The sequence below is a fragment of the mitochondrial genome of Dermacentor silvarum, assembly GCF_013339745.2.
Source record: "Dermacentor silvarum mitochondrion, complete genome".
Lineage (NCBI taxonomy): Eukaryota > Metazoa > Arthropoda > Arachnida > Ixodida > Ixodidae > Dermacentor > Dermacentor silvarum.
Window position 1 is genome coordinate 1 of NC_026552.1, and position 14,945 is coordinate 14,945.

General features: G+C 21.2%; 13 protein-coding genes across 13 annotated transcripts, besides 26 other annotated features; 9 read left to right on the forward strand and 4 right to left on the reverse strand. All coding sequences in view use genetic code 5, as the record gives it.

Moving 5' to 3' along the window:
• Positions 1-67, forward strand: a tRNA (tRNA-Met).
• ND2 (NADH dehydrogenase subunit 2) lies at positions 68-1,030 on the forward strand. Its single transcript has one exon. It carries the CDS (start codon positions 68-70, stop codon positions 1,028-1,030), a length of 963 nt encoding a protein of 320 aa, YP_009122926.1.
• Positions 1,029-1,090, forward strand: a tRNA (tRNA-Trp).
• Positions 1,091-1,153, reverse strand: a tRNA (tRNA-Tyr).
• Positions 1,146-2,684, forward strand: COX1 (cytochrome c oxidase subunit I). The gene has a single exon. It carries the CDS (start codon positions 1,146-1,148, stop codon positions 2,682-2,684), a length of 1,539 nt encoding a protein of 512 aa, YP_009122927.1.
• A 4-nt stretch (positions 2,685-2,688) lies between these two features.
• On the forward strand, positions 2,689-3,361 carry COX2 (cytochrome c oxidase subunit II). Its single transcript has one exon. A coding segment is annotated over exon 1 (673 nt).
• Positions 3,362-3,431, forward strand: a tRNA (tRNA-Lys).
• Positions 3,431-3,492, forward strand: a tRNA (tRNA-Asp).
• Positions 3,493-3,639, forward strand: ATP8 (ATP synthase F0 subunit 8). The gene has a single exon. It carries the CDS (start codon positions 3,493-3,495, stop codon positions 3,637-3,639), a length of 147 nt encoding a protein of 48 aa, YP_009122929.1.
• ATP6 (ATP synthase F0 subunit 6) lies at positions 3,640-4,305 on the forward strand. Its single transcript has one exon. It carries the CDS (start codon positions 3,640-3,642, stop codon positions 4,303-4,305), a length of 666 nt encoding a protein of 221 aa, YP_009122930.1.
• Positions 4,306-4,322: 17 nt separating this feature from the next.
• COX3 (cytochrome c oxidase subunit III) lies at positions 4,323-5,100 on the forward strand. The gene has a single exon. A coding segment is annotated over exon 1 (778 nt).
• Positions 5,100-5,168, forward strand: a tRNA (tRNA-Gly).
• ND3 (NADH dehydrogenase subunit 3) lies at positions 5,168-5,503 on the forward strand. Its single transcript has one exon. The coding sequence runs from the start codon at positions 5,168-5,170 to the stop codon at positions 5,501-5,503; it is 336 nt and encodes a 111-aa protein (YP_009122932.1).
• A 4-nt stretch (positions 5,504-5,507) lies between these two features.
• Positions 5,508-5,570, forward strand: a tRNA (tRNA-Ala).
• A 3-nt stretch (positions 5,571-5,573) lies between these two features.
• Positions 5,574-5,633, forward strand: a tRNA (tRNA-Arg).
• Positions 5,634-5,702, forward strand: a tRNA (tRNA-Asn).
• A 4-nt stretch (positions 5,703-5,706) lies between these two features.
• Positions 5,707-5,763, forward strand: a tRNA (tRNA-Ser).
• Positions 5,764-5,828, forward strand: a tRNA (tRNA-Glu).
• An 80-nt stretch (positions 5,829-5,908) lies between these two features.
• Positions 5,909-6,892, reverse strand: ND1 (NADH dehydrogenase subunit 1). The gene has a single exon. The coding sequence runs from the start codon at positions 6,890-6,892 to the stop codon at positions 5,909-5,911; it is 984 nt and encodes a 327-aa protein (YP_009122933.1).
• Positions 6,893-6,952, reverse strand: a tRNA (tRNA-Leu).
• Positions 6,953-8,166, reverse strand: an rRNA (16S ribosomal RNA).
• Positions 8,167-8,227, forward strand: a tRNA (tRNA-Val).
• Position 8,228: 1 nt separating this feature from the next.
• Positions 8,229-8,925, reverse strand: an rRNA (12S ribosomal RNA).
• Positions 8,926-9,233: a sequence feature (control region).
• Positions 9,234-9,297, forward strand: a tRNA (tRNA-Ile).
• An 8-nt stretch (positions 9,298-9,305) lies between these two features.
• Positions 9,306-9,372, reverse strand: a tRNA (tRNA-Gln).
• Positions 9,373-9,406: 34 nt separating this feature from the next.
• Positions 9,407-9,470, reverse strand: a tRNA (tRNA-Phe).
• Positions 9,471-9,478: 8 nt separating this feature from the next.
• ND5 (NADH dehydrogenase subunit 5) lies at positions 9,479-11,125 on the reverse strand. Its single transcript has one exon. It carries the CDS (start codon positions 11,123-11,125, stop codon positions 9,479-9,481), a length of 1,647 nt encoding a protein of 548 aa, YP_009122934.1.
• Positions 11,126-11,192, reverse strand: a tRNA (tRNA-His).
• Position 11,193: 1 nt separating this feature from the next.
• ND4 (NADH dehydrogenase subunit 4) lies at positions 11,194-12,510 on the reverse strand. The gene has a single exon. The coding sequence runs from the start codon at positions 12,508-12,510 to the stop codon at positions 11,194-11,196; it is 1,317 nt and encodes a 438-aa protein (YP_009122935.1).
• On the reverse strand, positions 12,504-12,779 carry ND4L (NADH dehydrogenase subunit 4L). The gene has a single exon. It carries the CDS (start codon positions 12,777-12,779, stop codon positions 12,504-12,506), a length of 276 nt encoding a protein of 91 aa, YP_009122936.1.
• A 2-nt stretch (positions 12,780-12,781) lies between these two features.
• Positions 12,782-12,842, forward strand: a tRNA (tRNA-Thr).
• Positions 12,843-12,906, forward strand: a tRNA (tRNA-Pro).
• A 2-nt stretch (positions 12,907-12,908) lies between these two features.
• On the forward strand, positions 12,909-13,343 carry ND6 (NADH dehydrogenase subunit 6). The gene has a single exon. The coding sequence runs from the start codon at positions 12,909-12,911 to the stop codon at positions 13,341-13,343; it is 435 nt and encodes a 144-aa protein (YP_009122937.1).
• An 11-nt stretch (positions 13,344-13,354) lies between these two features.
• Positions 13,355-14,437, forward strand: CYTB (cytochrome b). The gene has a single exon. The coding sequence runs from the start codon at positions 13,355-13,357 to the stop codon at positions 14,435-14,437; it is 1,083 nt and encodes a 360-aa protein (YP_009122938.1).
• Positions 14,436-14,504, forward strand: a tRNA (tRNA-Ser).
• Position 14,505: 1 nt separating this feature from the next.
• Positions 14,506-14,567, reverse strand: a tRNA (tRNA-Leu).
• Positions 14,567-14,874: a sequence feature (control region).
• Positions 14,875-14,937, forward strand: a tRNA (tRNA-Cys).
• The last annotated feature ends 8 nt before the right edge of the window (positions 14,938-14,945 follow it).

Below are 14,945 nucleotides of genomic sequence, written 5' to 3' on the forward strand. Positions count from 1 at the left end.
AATAAAGTAAGCTAATCCATTAAGCTATTGGGTTCATACCCCAAATATGATTTAAAATCCTTTATTAATTTTTTTTAAAAAATCAATAATATGAATAATTATAATAACAATTTTAATTTCAATTTCTTCAAATTCGTGATTTATTTATTGATTATCAATAGAAATAAATTTAATAAGATTTATCCCAATTATAAATAACTACAAAATTAAAAATTGTAACTCAATAATCATCTATTTCATTATCCAATCATTTTCTTCATCTTTATTTTTTATTTCAAGATTCCAATTTAATTTAAGAAATTCTTTAATTTTTTTAATAATTATAAATATAACTATTTTAATTAAATTAGCTATTATTCCTTTTCATTTTTGAATTATAAGAATTAGAGAATCATTAAATTTTGATGCATTGTTTCTAATTTTATCAATTCAAAAAATTATTCCATTATTTATTCTTTCTAATTTCTTTTTCAATAAAATTATTATTTTAATTATAATATCCACATTAACTAGATCCATTTTAGCTTTAAACTTAAAACTTTTCAAAAAATTATTAATTCTTTCTTCAATTTCTCATCAAGGTTGAATAATTTCTTTAATTTTTTTTAAAATTAATTTTTGAATAACATATATTATAATTTATTCAATTATTATTTTCTCAATTATAAAAAGTTGTAAAAAACATAAAATTTACTCTATATTTACAATTTTTAACAATAAAATTAATTATAATGAAAAAATAAATTTCATTATACATTTCATATCCTTAGGTGGAATACCCCCTTTTTTAGGATTTTTTATAAAAATAATAACTATTTTTATTTTAATAAAATTTAGAACTTTTATTATTATAATTTTAATTACCTCTTCTTTAATTAATTTATTCTTTTATTTTAAAATTTTAACACCTATTTTCTTTTTAAATTTAAAAACCCTTAAAAATTTAAAAATTAATTTTAATAATAAAACTTTATTTATCAATATAAATTTAATATTTTTAATTTTTTTTATAAATTTATGAATTTATTAAGATTTTAAGTTAAAAAAACTATTTACCTTCAAAGTAAAAATTATTTTATAAATAAATCTTAAGTAAAAGAAATTATTCATAAATAAATTTACAATTTATCGCCTAAAATTCAGCCATTTTACCGCGATGAATATACTCTACAAATCATAAAGACATTGGGACTATATATTTAATTTTTGGAAGATGAGCTGGAATAATAGGAATAAGAATAAGAATTCTTATTCGAATAGAACTTAGCCAACCTGGGACATTAATTGGAAATGATCAAATTTATAACGTAATTGTTACTGCTCACGCTTTCATTATAATTTTTTTTATAGTTATACCTATTATAATCGGGGGGTTTGGAAATTGGCTTGTCCCAATTATATTAGGTGCTCCAGATATAGCTTTTCCCCGAATAAATAATATAAGGTTTTGATTACTTCCACCTTCACTATTCTTATTAATCAATTCTTCTTTAATTGAATCAGGAGCAGGGACTGGTTGAACAGTTTACCCTCCTTTATCTTCCAATTTATCACATTATGGCCCTTCAGTAGATTTAGCAATTTTCTCTCTTCATTTAGCAGGAGCATCATCAATTCTAGGAGCAATTAATTTTATTACTACAATTATTAACATACGATCAATTGGAATAACTCTTGAACGTATACCTTTATTTGTTTGATCAGTATTAATTACTGCAATTTTACTTTTACTTTCCTTACCTGTTTTAGCAGGGGCAATTACCATATTATTAACAGATCGAAATTTTAATACATCATTCTTTGACCCTTCAGGGGGGGGAGATCCAATTTTATATCAACATCTATTTTGATTTTTCGGGCACCCCGAGGTCTACATTTTAATTCTTCCGGGATTTGGAATAATTTCACAAATTATTTGCTTTAGAACAGGTAAAAAGGAACCTTTTGGAAACTTAGGAATAATTTATGCAATAGCAGCAATTGGTTTACTCGGATTTATTGTATGGGCTCATCATATATTTACAGTAGGAATAGATGTTGATACACGAGCTTACTTCACATCAGCCACTATAATCATTGCAGTACCTACTGGCATTAAAATTTTTAGCTGATTAGCTACTTTGCACGGCTCAAATATTAATTATAATCCTCCTATTTTATGAGCATTAGGATTTGTATTTTTATTTACAATTGGAGGATTAACTGGTATTATATTAGCAAATTCATCTATTGATATTATTCTACACGATACGTATTATGTTGTAGCTCACTTTCATTACGTTCTTTCAATAGGTGCAGTTTTTGCAATCATAGGAGCAATTGCTCATTGATTTCCTATATTTTTTGGATTAAACTTTAACTCAATTTTAATAAAAACTCAATTTTTTATTACATTTATTGGAGTAAATTTAACTTTTTTTCCTCAACATTTTTTAGGCTTAGCAGGAATACCCCGTCGTTATTCAGATTACCCAGACTTTTTTTCTAAATGAAATTTTATTTCATCTTTAGGCTCAATAATTTCATTAATGGGAGTAATTTTAATTATTTCTATTATTTGACTTAGATTCTTAGAAAAAAAAATAATTTATTCTTCTCATATAACTAATTGTTCAATTGAATGAATATTAAACTTTCCCCCATCAGAACATTCATTTAATCAAAATAATATTATTTTAAAATAAACATATGATAACTTGATCACAAATATCTTTCTCTGATATAAACTCTCCTATTATAGAACAAATAGCATTTTTTCATGATCATTCAATAATAATTATTATGATAATTACTATTATTACTATTTACATAATTATTAATATCATACTAAACAATTTCACAAGACGTTCAATAATAGAAGGGCAAGAAATCGAATTTATTTGAACAATTATTCCAGCAATTACATTAATTTTCATTGCAATTCCTTCTCTTCATTTACTATATTTAACTGATGAAATATTTAATTCTCAGATTTCAATTAAAGTTCTTGGACATCAATGATATTGATCATATGAGTACTCAGATTTCAATAAAGAATTTGACTCATTTATAATCCCAGAATCAGAAATGAATTTAAATTCAATTCGCCTTTTAGAAACTGATAATAATTTAGTTATTCCAATAAATACAAACATTAAATTTCTAATTTCATCAACTGATGTAATCCATTCATGAACTATTCCATCTTTAGGTTTAAAAATAGATGCTATTCCTGGTCGATTAAATCAATGCTTTTCTTCTTCTAATCGGCCAGGAATATACTTTGGCCAATGTTCAGAAATTTGTGGTGCAAATCATAGATTTATACCAATTTCAATAGAAATTACTTCTATAAAAAATTTTATAAATTTCATCCAAAATTCATTGAATGGCTGAAATTTATAAGCAATGGTCTCTTAAACCAATTCATAGTTAATATTAACTTTCAATGAAAAACTAGTTAAAAAAAATAACAAAAGAATGTCATTCTTTAATTACTTAAAGTGTTTTTTAATTCCCCAAATTTTCCCAATAAATTGAATCTTATTAACAACAAATTTAATATTATCAATTACCTGTTTCATATTAATTTTATATTTCATTTCATTTAATTATAATAATAAATTTACTAATAAATTAGAAAAAAAAAAATACTGATAAATGATAAATAATTTATTTTTAATTTTCGATCCGTCAACATCCTTAAATTTTAGGTTTAATTGGTTAGTCATATTTTCATGAATTTTTATTATTCCTTACTTTTACTGATCCTGTTCTTCATTATTTTCAATTTCCTGAAAAAAACTGCTGAAAAATTTTTTTCAGGAAATTGAAAATAATTTAAAATCTCACAAAACAAAAAATAGTTTAATTGTTACTTCTATTTTTTTATTTATTTTGATAAACAATATTTTAGGTCTTTTCCCTTATATTTTTACTGCTTCAAGCCATATAATTTTTACTATATTTTTTGCATTTCCATTATGAATTAGAATAATTATTTATTTAGTTTTAAATAAAACTAATATAATAATATCACCCCTTGTTCCTTGGGGATCACCTATTTTCTTAAGATTTTTTATGGTTTTTATTGAAACTGTAAGAAATTTAATTCGCCCTATTACTTTATCTGTTCGTCTAATAGCAAATATAATTAGAGGCCATTTATTAATCCATCTTCTTTCATCTATTTCTTTATTAGGGGAAACATTTTTAATTATATCAATTCCATTGATAATGATTTTAATTTTACTAGAAACTGCTGTTGCATTTATTCAAAGATTTGTTTTTGCAATTCTAATTTCATTATACATTAATGAAACTTAAATTATATTTAATAACATATGATATTTCATCCTTTTCATTTAGTAGAAAAAAGCCCATGACCCTTAACAAGATCAATTTCAGCTTTTTCTTTAACTCTAGGATTTGTAAGTTATTTCCATAATTTAAATTCTACTTTAATTTTAATAGCAATTTTTATAATTTTTATTTCTTCATTTCAATGATGACGAGATATTTCTCGAGAAGCTTCCTTTCAAGGATTTCATACAAAATGAGTACTAAACGGATTAAAATTAGGAATATTATTTTTTATTTTATCTGAAGTTTTTTTTTTTATTTCTTTCTTCTGAGCTTTCTTTCATAGAAGTCTATCACCTAATATTGAAATTGGAAGTTTATGACCTCCTAAGAACATTATTCCTTTTAATCCATTTGAAATTCCTTTATTAAATTCAACAATTTTAATTTCATCTGGTATTACAGTAACCTGAAGACATCATGCTATTTTAAATAAAAATTATATTTCTGCTTTAACTTCTTTAAAAATTACAATTTTCTTAGGTGTTATATTTACTGCTTTTCAAATTTTTGAATATTCTCAAGCTCAATTTTCCATTTCAGATAGCATTTTTGGTTCAACTTTCTTTATAACTACTGGCTTTCATGGTTTCCATGTTTTAATTGGATCAATTTTTTTAATTGTTTCCTTCATTCGAATTAAAAATCAATTAATTTCTTCTGACCATTTCTTTGGCTTTGAAGCATCCGCTTGGTATTGACATTTTGTTGATGTAGTATGATTATTTTTATTTACATTTATATATTGATGAGTTTATTATTTAATTAGTATAAGTAGAAGAGTACATTTAATTTCCAATTAAAAAGTTTTAAATAAAATTAAATAATTTATTTATTTTTAATTTTAATTATTTTAATAATGTTATTAACTATATTCATAATAATAAATTTTAAAAATTTAGAGAGAAAAGAAAAAAATTCCCCTTTTGAGTGTGGGTTCGACCCCTTTTCTTTGTCACGTGTGCCTTTTTCTCTTAAGTTTTTCTTAATCGGTATTATTTTTTTAGTCTTTGATATTGAAATTGATATTATTATTCCCTTTCCTTTATTAGCAATAAATAAAAATTTAATTTTTACTTTATCATTTTTAATAATTAATTTATTAATTTTATTGGGATTATTATATGAATATAAATTTAGAATGTTAGATTGACTTAAATAATATTAGAAAAGTATTTAAAAAAAATAAAACCTAATTTGCAATTAGAAATTGAGATTATCCTTTTCTAAATAAAATAAAGCGATATTAAATTGCATTCAGTTTCGGCCTGAATTTAGAAAAATTTCTATTTTTTAATAGAAGCCAAAATTTGAGGCATTTCATTGTTAATGAATTTTATTGATTTCTTAATCCTATTAAATTTAAAGATTAATATAATTAGGCTTCTAACCTATAATTAATGAAAAATTCATTTAATCTTTATTTAAATAGTGTAGCTTCATAACACTTAACATTTTCATTGTTAGAACCTTTTTAAGTTTAAATTCCAAAAAATGATGCAAATAAAATTAAAAAGATTGAGTTTAAATTCCAAAAAATGATGCAAATAAAATTAAAAAGGTTAGTTTAAATTCCAAAAAATGATGCAAATAAAATTAAAAAGATTGAGTTTAAATTCCAAAAAATGATGCAAATAAAATTAAAAAGGTTGAGTTTTAAATTAAAAATAACAAATAAAAAAATAATTCTTTGAGGTAAAATAATTTTTCATGCTATTATTATTAATTGATCATAACGTATCCGAACATATGTTCTCCGAATAATAATAAATGTTATTATTAATATAAGTATAGAAATTTCTGCAAAAGCTATATTTCCTATAAATAAATAATTTGTAATATATCTAATAATTATAATTATTCCATATTCTGATATAAAAATAATTGCAAATAATCAAGACCCATACTCAATATTAAATCCTGAAACTAATTCAGATTCTCTTTCAGATAAATCAAAAGGAACTCGATTTATTTCCGCTAAAATTGTAAATATTCAAACTACAAAAATAAAAAAAAAACCAAAAATTAATGGAAATTTCCTTTGACTTATTATAAAATTTTTTATATTATATCTTTCTGCCACTAAGCATAAACTAACTAAAATTAAAGCTATTCTTACTTCATAAGAAATTACCTGAGCAAACCCTCGATATGCCCCAATAAGAGAATATTTTGAATTAGAGGCTCATCCTCTAAATAAAATAGTATAACTTCTAATTCTTGAAATGCAAACTATAAAAACAATACTTAAATTTAAATTTATTGTATTATTTTTATATAAGAAAATTATTCATATTATTATTATTATTGAAATTATTACTAAAGGAGAAATAAATTGAATTATTATATTTATATAGAATATAAAATTCATTTCTTTTCTAAAAAGCTTTAAAGCATCTCTAAATGGTTGTAATAATCCTTCAATTCCTGCTTTATTAGGCCCCTTCCGAATATGACAATAACCTAAAATTTTTCGCTCTATTAGTGTAAAAAATGCTACTCTTAATAAAACTACTAAAATAAGAATTGTAAATTGAATAAAATTTAACATTATTAAAGGAAATTTTCATTAAGGAAGCTTAAATTCCTGGCATTTTTCTGCCACTTTAATAATTCCAAAAAATGATGCAAATAAAATTAAATTATATTAAAAAAATTAATTTTTAGAATTCCTTTCGTACTAGCTAAAATTAAATTTAAATTAAGATAGAAACCAACCTGATTCTCATCGGTCTAAACTCAGATCATGTAGGAATTTAAAAGTTGAACAAACTTCTTTTTTTAACATCTTCATTAAAAAAGTATCCTAATCCAACATCGAGGTCGCAAACTATTTTGTCTATAAGATCTATCAAAAATTATTACGCTGTTATCCCTAGAGTATTTTTTTCATATTATCATTAATAATGGGTCTTTTTTTTAAAAAAAAAGTTTAATATATTTTTTAGTTGCCCCAACTAAGAATTTTATTTATATATATATATATAATATATTAATAAAAATTCTTAAATTCTTAGGGTCTTCTTGTCTTTAATTTATATAATTGTTTCTTCACAAATTAAAATAACTTCAATTATTAAATTTAAAAAAACTTTTCCCTGTAATTCCATTCTTTTAGCATTCAATTAAAACCTTATTACAATACCTTTGTATAGTCAAAATACTACAGCAATTTAAAGATTTTCATTGAGCAGGATTTACATTTAATAATATTAACTAAATAAGTTGTTTTTATTAAACAGTCAGAAAAATTATTTGTTGAATTCTTTAAATTTATTTAAATAAAGTATATAATTTTATTTTAATTTATTTTATTTATATGTTCTTATACTAATACTTTCATTTTTATTTTAAGTAAAAATTATCTTAAACCAATAAAAAAAAATCATTTTTTATTTAAAAAATAAATTAATTATAACAATATATAGAATAATTTTACTCCTTCCTTTTAAAAATTTTTAATTTTAAAAAATTAAATCTTAGCTTATCCCAAGATTAATCTTCTATAATTTTATAAATAAAAGCATTTATTATAGAACAATATATAATTTTTTTATATAAACTAGATATTTTAAGTTTTGACAAGCATTTCACATCTAAAAACTATTTTTATTTTATAATGAAATATAAAATTAATATAAATTTTAGATCAACTTATTTCTAGAAATTTAAATTTTTATTTTTTTTAGAAAATCCCTTATGCAAAAGGTACATTTAATTTACTTTTTAATTTTTAATAAATTATCCTTTTCAGTTCGAAGAAAAAAATCAACAATTTAATTAATTTCAATAAATAAATGCTAATTGAATTACTTTTTTTTTAAAAAAAGTGGTAAATTATATACGAATTTTCATTGTAAATGAAATATCTAATGATTTCATTTTTTAAAACACTTTCCAGTATTTTATCTTTGTTACGACTTATCTTAAAAAAGAGTGACGGGCGATATGTACATATCCTAGAGCTTAATTCAAATTAACTTTCTATTTTAATTTTACTTTCAAATCCTAAACTTTTTTTCATTTCTTTTACCTAAAAAGGACTGTAATTCACTTCATACTTTAATTTCTGCTGCACCTTGACTTAATTTTATTTAAATATATAAATAATATACTTCAATAATAATTGTATATTATTATTTTAATAGTGGTATACAAACTGTCTTTTACCAATTAAAGTAAGATTAAGGTGTTTTATCCATTATAGAGCAAATTCCTCTGAAAAGCTTAAGATACCGCCATAATTTTTTGCTTTCATAATATTTATATACTTACAATGTCAAGCTCCCTAATAATAGGGTATCTAATCCTAGTTTAAAAAAGGAATTAAAATTTTAATTTTAAAATAAATTTAAAAAAAAATTTCACCTTTAATTTAAATTACTTAAATAATATTTATTTAAATTTAATTAAAAAGAGAATGATTCTATTTGTTTAACCGCTGCTGCTGGCACAAATTTAGCTAGAAATTAATACTAGTTCTCAATAATTTATAATTATTAATTAAATTAAATTTTCTAGTTTTTTTTTTAAATTATTTTATAAAAAAACTAGAAAATTTTTCTCATAAACCAAACCAAATTTAAATTAAAAATTTAATCTAGTTAAAAAGTTAAACTTTCTAATTTAATTTCGCTTCAAACTCATGTCTATCGGTCATCTGGATATATAAAAGGAAGCGCTATGCCAGACTTTACACGTCAAATTTCCCACTATTTTATTATCGGTCCTATATTTGAGCAAAATGTTTCCATTTCTCCTTTTTTCTCCGAATTTATACACTAGTAGATGTGTACATGACTTAGTATTACTTTGTTACTCTCCTATGGGTCATAGATGAGACAGCCGGTCGTCGCCCCTTATTCAAAATAGATGATATACTATTCCGGCATAGTAACATGCCTGAATTTAGGGTCATCTTGTTAGGATAAAATATGTATATTTATATTTTTACTAATTAAACTTTAACTTTAATAAAATTAATTATTTCCTAAAAATTCAAAATTTTTTATGCATTTACACCTAAAGTTATTTGCATCATTTTTTGGAATTTAAACTCAAAAAAAATTTCCAAAAAAAAAGTATTTTTACATTTTCAACGTAATGTTTTTTTATTAAACTTTGAAAATTAAATTTTTTATAAAATAAATAGTATAGTTAATATAATAATTTTAGGAAAAGATATTTTATTAGAAAGAAATGAAATTTTATAATTTTTTATAAATATACTTTTTATTCCTAGGGGTTTTTTTTTTTCAATTCAAGGGCAATCCTTAATTTTTATTTTCAAAAAATTTTTTGTATTGAAAAGGGGGCCTAAACTTGTTAATTTTGATAAGAATCATATTGTTATAAAAAATTCGAAATTTTTAGGATTTAAATAACTAATTTTTATAAAATAAATTCTTATATATAAAACTACTATTAATAAAATTAATCTTAACAATTTTTGTAAATTAGTAATAAAAATTATTCTGTGATAAGGTATAATAAATCAAAAAAGTAAATTTCCTACAACTAGCAATAAAAAAGTTAAAAAAAAAATAGGAAATTTTATAAAAATATCATAATTAATTTTAATTAAAATGTTAGCTAAAGTGCCCTTAAGAAATATATAATAAATTAAACGTATATTATATAAAAAAGTAAAAATTACTCCTAATACAAAAATTACTAATACAATTAAATTAAAGTTTTTCAATAAAAAATATTCTAAAATTAAATCTTTTGAATAAAATCCTCCAATAAATGGAATTCCTATTAAAGAATAAAATGAAATTAATATACATCTTAAAACTAAGGGGCTAAAAAAAAAAAAATCTGATAATATTCAAATATCTTGTTTTCCTATTAAATTATGAATTACAAAACCGGCTCCTAAAAAAAGTATTGATTTAAATACAGCAGGTATAATTAAAGGAAAAAAAGCTAAATAAGTTAAATTTATTGACAAAACTACTATTATTATTGAAAGTTGACTAAAAGAAAAAAAGGCAATAATTTTCTTTAAATCATTTTCAAAAAAGGCTTTAATCCCTGCTATTATTATAGAAAGAAACGAAACTTTAAATAAAATTTCGCTAAAAAATTCAATCTGAAATAAAAAATCAAAACGAATTAATAAATAAACTCCAGCTGTTACTAACGTTGAAGAATGAACTAAGGAAGAAACTGGAGTGGGGGCTGCTATAGCAGCGGGAAGTCAAGCAGAGAATGGAATTTGAGCTCTTTTTGTTAATCCAGCAGTAACAATAAATATTTCACAGATAAATTCAAGTTTATTTATTCTTATTAAATCAAATGAGCCAAAATTTAATATAAAAATAATTATTATAATTATTATTACATCTCCAATACGATTTCTAATAATAGTCATTATTCCAGAATTAAACGAATTTGTTCTTTGATAAAAAATAACTAAAATATAAGAAATTAACCCAAGACCGTCTCAACCTAAAATTAATATAAAAGCATTAGGCATTATAATTAATAAAATTATTGATAGAACAAATATTAATACTATTCAACAAAAAGAAATTTTATTTTTTTCATGTTTTATATAACTATAACTATATATTAATACTATTCTTGAAATTAATAAAACAATACATGAAAATAAACATCTTATTCAATCAAACAGTAAATATAATTTTAAATCTAGATTATTAATTGAAATAAGATTATACTCTAAAATTAAAAAGTTATTTAAATAAAATATTGTTATAAAAAAAAAAAAAAAAATTAAACTAATTATAAAAAATATAAGGGTTCATTTAATAAAAATTGTCTAATGAAATAAATTCATCTATAAATCCACAATTTATAATTTTAAAAAATTAAACTAATTAAACTTTAAATTCATTTTATAAAAAAATCAATTTTTAAAATTCAAAAACATATAGGTATAAAATGTATAAATAATAAAAAGTATTCTCGTTCAGAAATTAGAAAATTTCTAAATAAAATTCATCCTTTACCATGATTAATATAGCTATATATATATATGGTATAACATGCGCTTATAAAAATTAGTATTATAATAGGAAGTATTAAAAATATTCTAAATTTTAAAAGTCTAGCTCTTAAGAATAATTCTCCAAATAAATTTATTGTTAAAGGCGCAGCTATATTAAAAATTCTAAATAAAAATCACCACAAAGTTAAATTTGGAAATACTATAATTATTCCTTTAATTAAAAAAATATTTCGCGTGTAAAATCGTTCATAAATTATATTTGATAAACAAAAAAGACCTGAACTACATAACCCATGGCCAATTATTATTATCAATATACCATAAGAACCAAAAGAATAAAATGTTAAACAACCCGCTAAAGCAATTCCCATATGAGAAATAGATGAATAAGCAATTAAAGCTTTAATGTCAACTTGAAATAAACAATAAATTTTAATTATAATTGCTCCTAAAAATGAAACATTAATTAAAAATAATGATAAATTTATTATATTTAAAAAAAAAAATCTTTTAAATCGATAAATTCCATAAAATCCTAATTTTAGTAAAACTCCAGCCAATATTATTGATCCAGAAATAGGAGCTTCAACGTGAGCTTTAGGTAATCATAGATGAAAAAAAAATATTGGAATTTTTACTAAAAAGCCTAAAATTATTATAAAGAAAATACAGCCTATTTGTATAAAAATTCATTCATTAAAAATAATATTAAAAGAAATTTTATAAGTAATTGTTAAAATTAATAAAGGAAGTGAACCAAAAATTGTGTATATTAATATATAAAATCCAGCCTGAATACGTTCAGGCTGTCTCCCTCATTTAAAAATTATTATAATAATAGGAAATAAAACAGCTTCAAAAAAAAAATAAAATATTAATAAATTTCTAGAAGAAAAACATAAAGTTAATAAATTTAATATTAATAAAACATAAAACAAAAAATATTTGTTTATATATGTTTTAGAAAATGAGCTAGCAATCAACATGAGAAAAGTAATTCAAACAGGTAAGATTATTATATCTAATCTTAATAAATCTAAAAAAAAATTATTTCAAATATAAATTCCTCTATTAAATAATCTTATTATTAAAGAAACTATTGAAAATATTAACAAATAAACAATTAATTGGTAAGAATTTAAATAAAAAACTAAACATATAATTATTAACCCTATCAATAATAATTTTAACATTTAATTAAATTTAAAGAATTCATTATTTCATTTCCATAAAAAAAACTTATTAATACCAACAAACTTAATCCTAAACCAGCTTCACAAACAATACTAATTAAAAATACAAAAATTCTTAAAATATTAAAAAAAGAAAAATAAATACATATTATTAACAACAAAGATATATACATAAATTCGATTCTTAATAAAATTATTATTATTTGTCGACGATTCATAAATAAAGATGTTAAACCAATAGTATATAAAATTATAATTGAGATTATCATAAGTTGAAATAATTTATAAAAAATATTGATTTTGTAAATCAAACTAGAAATTTTCTTTCAATTTCAGAAAAGAATTTATCTCAATAAATCTCCAAAATTTATATACTTTTTTATATATTATTTTCTGAAATTAAAATAATTATTATAATAAGAATTTTATGCATGTCAATATCCAACCCAATTTCAATATTAATTTCCCTAATTTTATTAACATTATTTCTTTCAATTTCATTTTATTTTCTCTTTCAATTTTCATTAATTTCTTTATTAATAATTTTAATTATTTTAGGGGGGATATTAATTATCTTTATATATATAATTAGACTATGCCCTAATTATAAGATTATTGTAAATAAAAAAATAATTATATTCTCAATTTTTATAACAAGTCTCATTTCTTTTCCAACATATATAATAAATTTTGAAATAATTAATATTAGTAAAATTTATTTCATAAATTTTACTAATATATTAATTATAATAATAATTTTTCTTATTATCTCTTTAATAATTATTTCAAAAAATTTAAATTGAATTAACTGTCCAATTAAAAAATATAATTAAAATGCAAACTTATGTTAATCAATAAATTAATTCACCCAATTAAAAATTTACCTACACCGTGTAATATTTCATATATATGAAATTTTGGTTCATTATTAGGGTTTTGTTTAATAGCTCAAATTATTACAGGTTTATTTTTATCAATAAATTTTTCAAGAGATATTTCAACAGCATTTTCCATAATCTCTCATATTCAACGAGATGTTAATAATGGATGATTAATTCGCTCTATTCATGCTAATGGAGCTTCATTATTTTTCATTTTTCTTTATTTTCATGTAGCACGAGGAATTTATTATTCTTCTTTCCATTTTTTTAAAGTGTGGCTATCTGGAATTATAATTATTTTTATTCTAATAGCAACAGCTTTCTTAGGTTATATTTTACCTTGAGGGCAAATATCATTTTGAGGGGCAACTGTAATTACAAATTTAATTTCCGCTATTCCTTACATTGGAAGATCGATAACATATTGAATCTGAGGAGGATTTTCTGTAGACAACAATACTCTAATTCGATTCTTTTCTTTACATTTTCTTCTTCCTTTTATTTTATTATTTATAGTTCTTATCCATATTACATTAATTCATGAAAAGGGATCAAGAAATCCTTTAGGTATTTCAATAAATATTGATAAAATTCCTTTTCACCCTTATTTTAGAATTAAAGACATTCTAGGAATTTTTACAATTTTAATTATGTTTTCTTTAATTGTGATTGTTTATCCTTACAATTTAATAGATGCAGAAAATTTTAATATTTCTAATCCAATAATTACTCCTCCTCATATTCAACCTGAATGATATTTTTTATTTGCATATGCAATTTTACGTTCAATTCCTAATAAATTAGGAGGAGTAGTTGCTTTAATAATGTCAATTATTATTATTGTTAGATTTTCATTTTCTATAAATAAAAAAATATCGTCATTTTATTTTAATAATTTAAATAAAATTTTATTTTGGTTTTTAGTAAATTGTTTTCTTATATTGACATATCTCGGAGCTATACCAATTGAATATCCCTATGATTTCATAAGTAAAATTTATACAAGATTATATTTTTTAATATTCATTTTAATTCCCCTATCATAGACTTTTTAACTATTAATTAAGTATATATTTTGAAAATATAAAAAAGAAAATTTTTTCTAAAAGTCTTATTTCAACTGAAAATCTTCATAATTAAATTCTAAATTTATTGCATATATTCTGCCAAGTTGAATAAATAAATTTATTAAATTTAATTAATTTAAATTTAATTTCGCTTCAAACTCATGTCTATCGGTCATCTGGATATATAAAAGGAAGCGCTATGCCAGACTTTACACGTCAAATTTCCCACTATTTTATTATCGGTCCTATATTTGAGCAAAATGTTTCCATTTCTCCTTTTTTCTCCGAATTTATACACTAGTAGATGTGTACATGACTTAGTATGACCCTTTGTTACTCTCCTATGGGTCAATAGATGAGACAGCCGGTCGTCGACCCTTATTCAAAATAGATGATATACTACATTGCATGCAAAAAGTCTTAATAAAAATTTAAATTGCAAATTTAAAAAAGATGAAATTATTAAACATCTAAGATTTATTTTTTT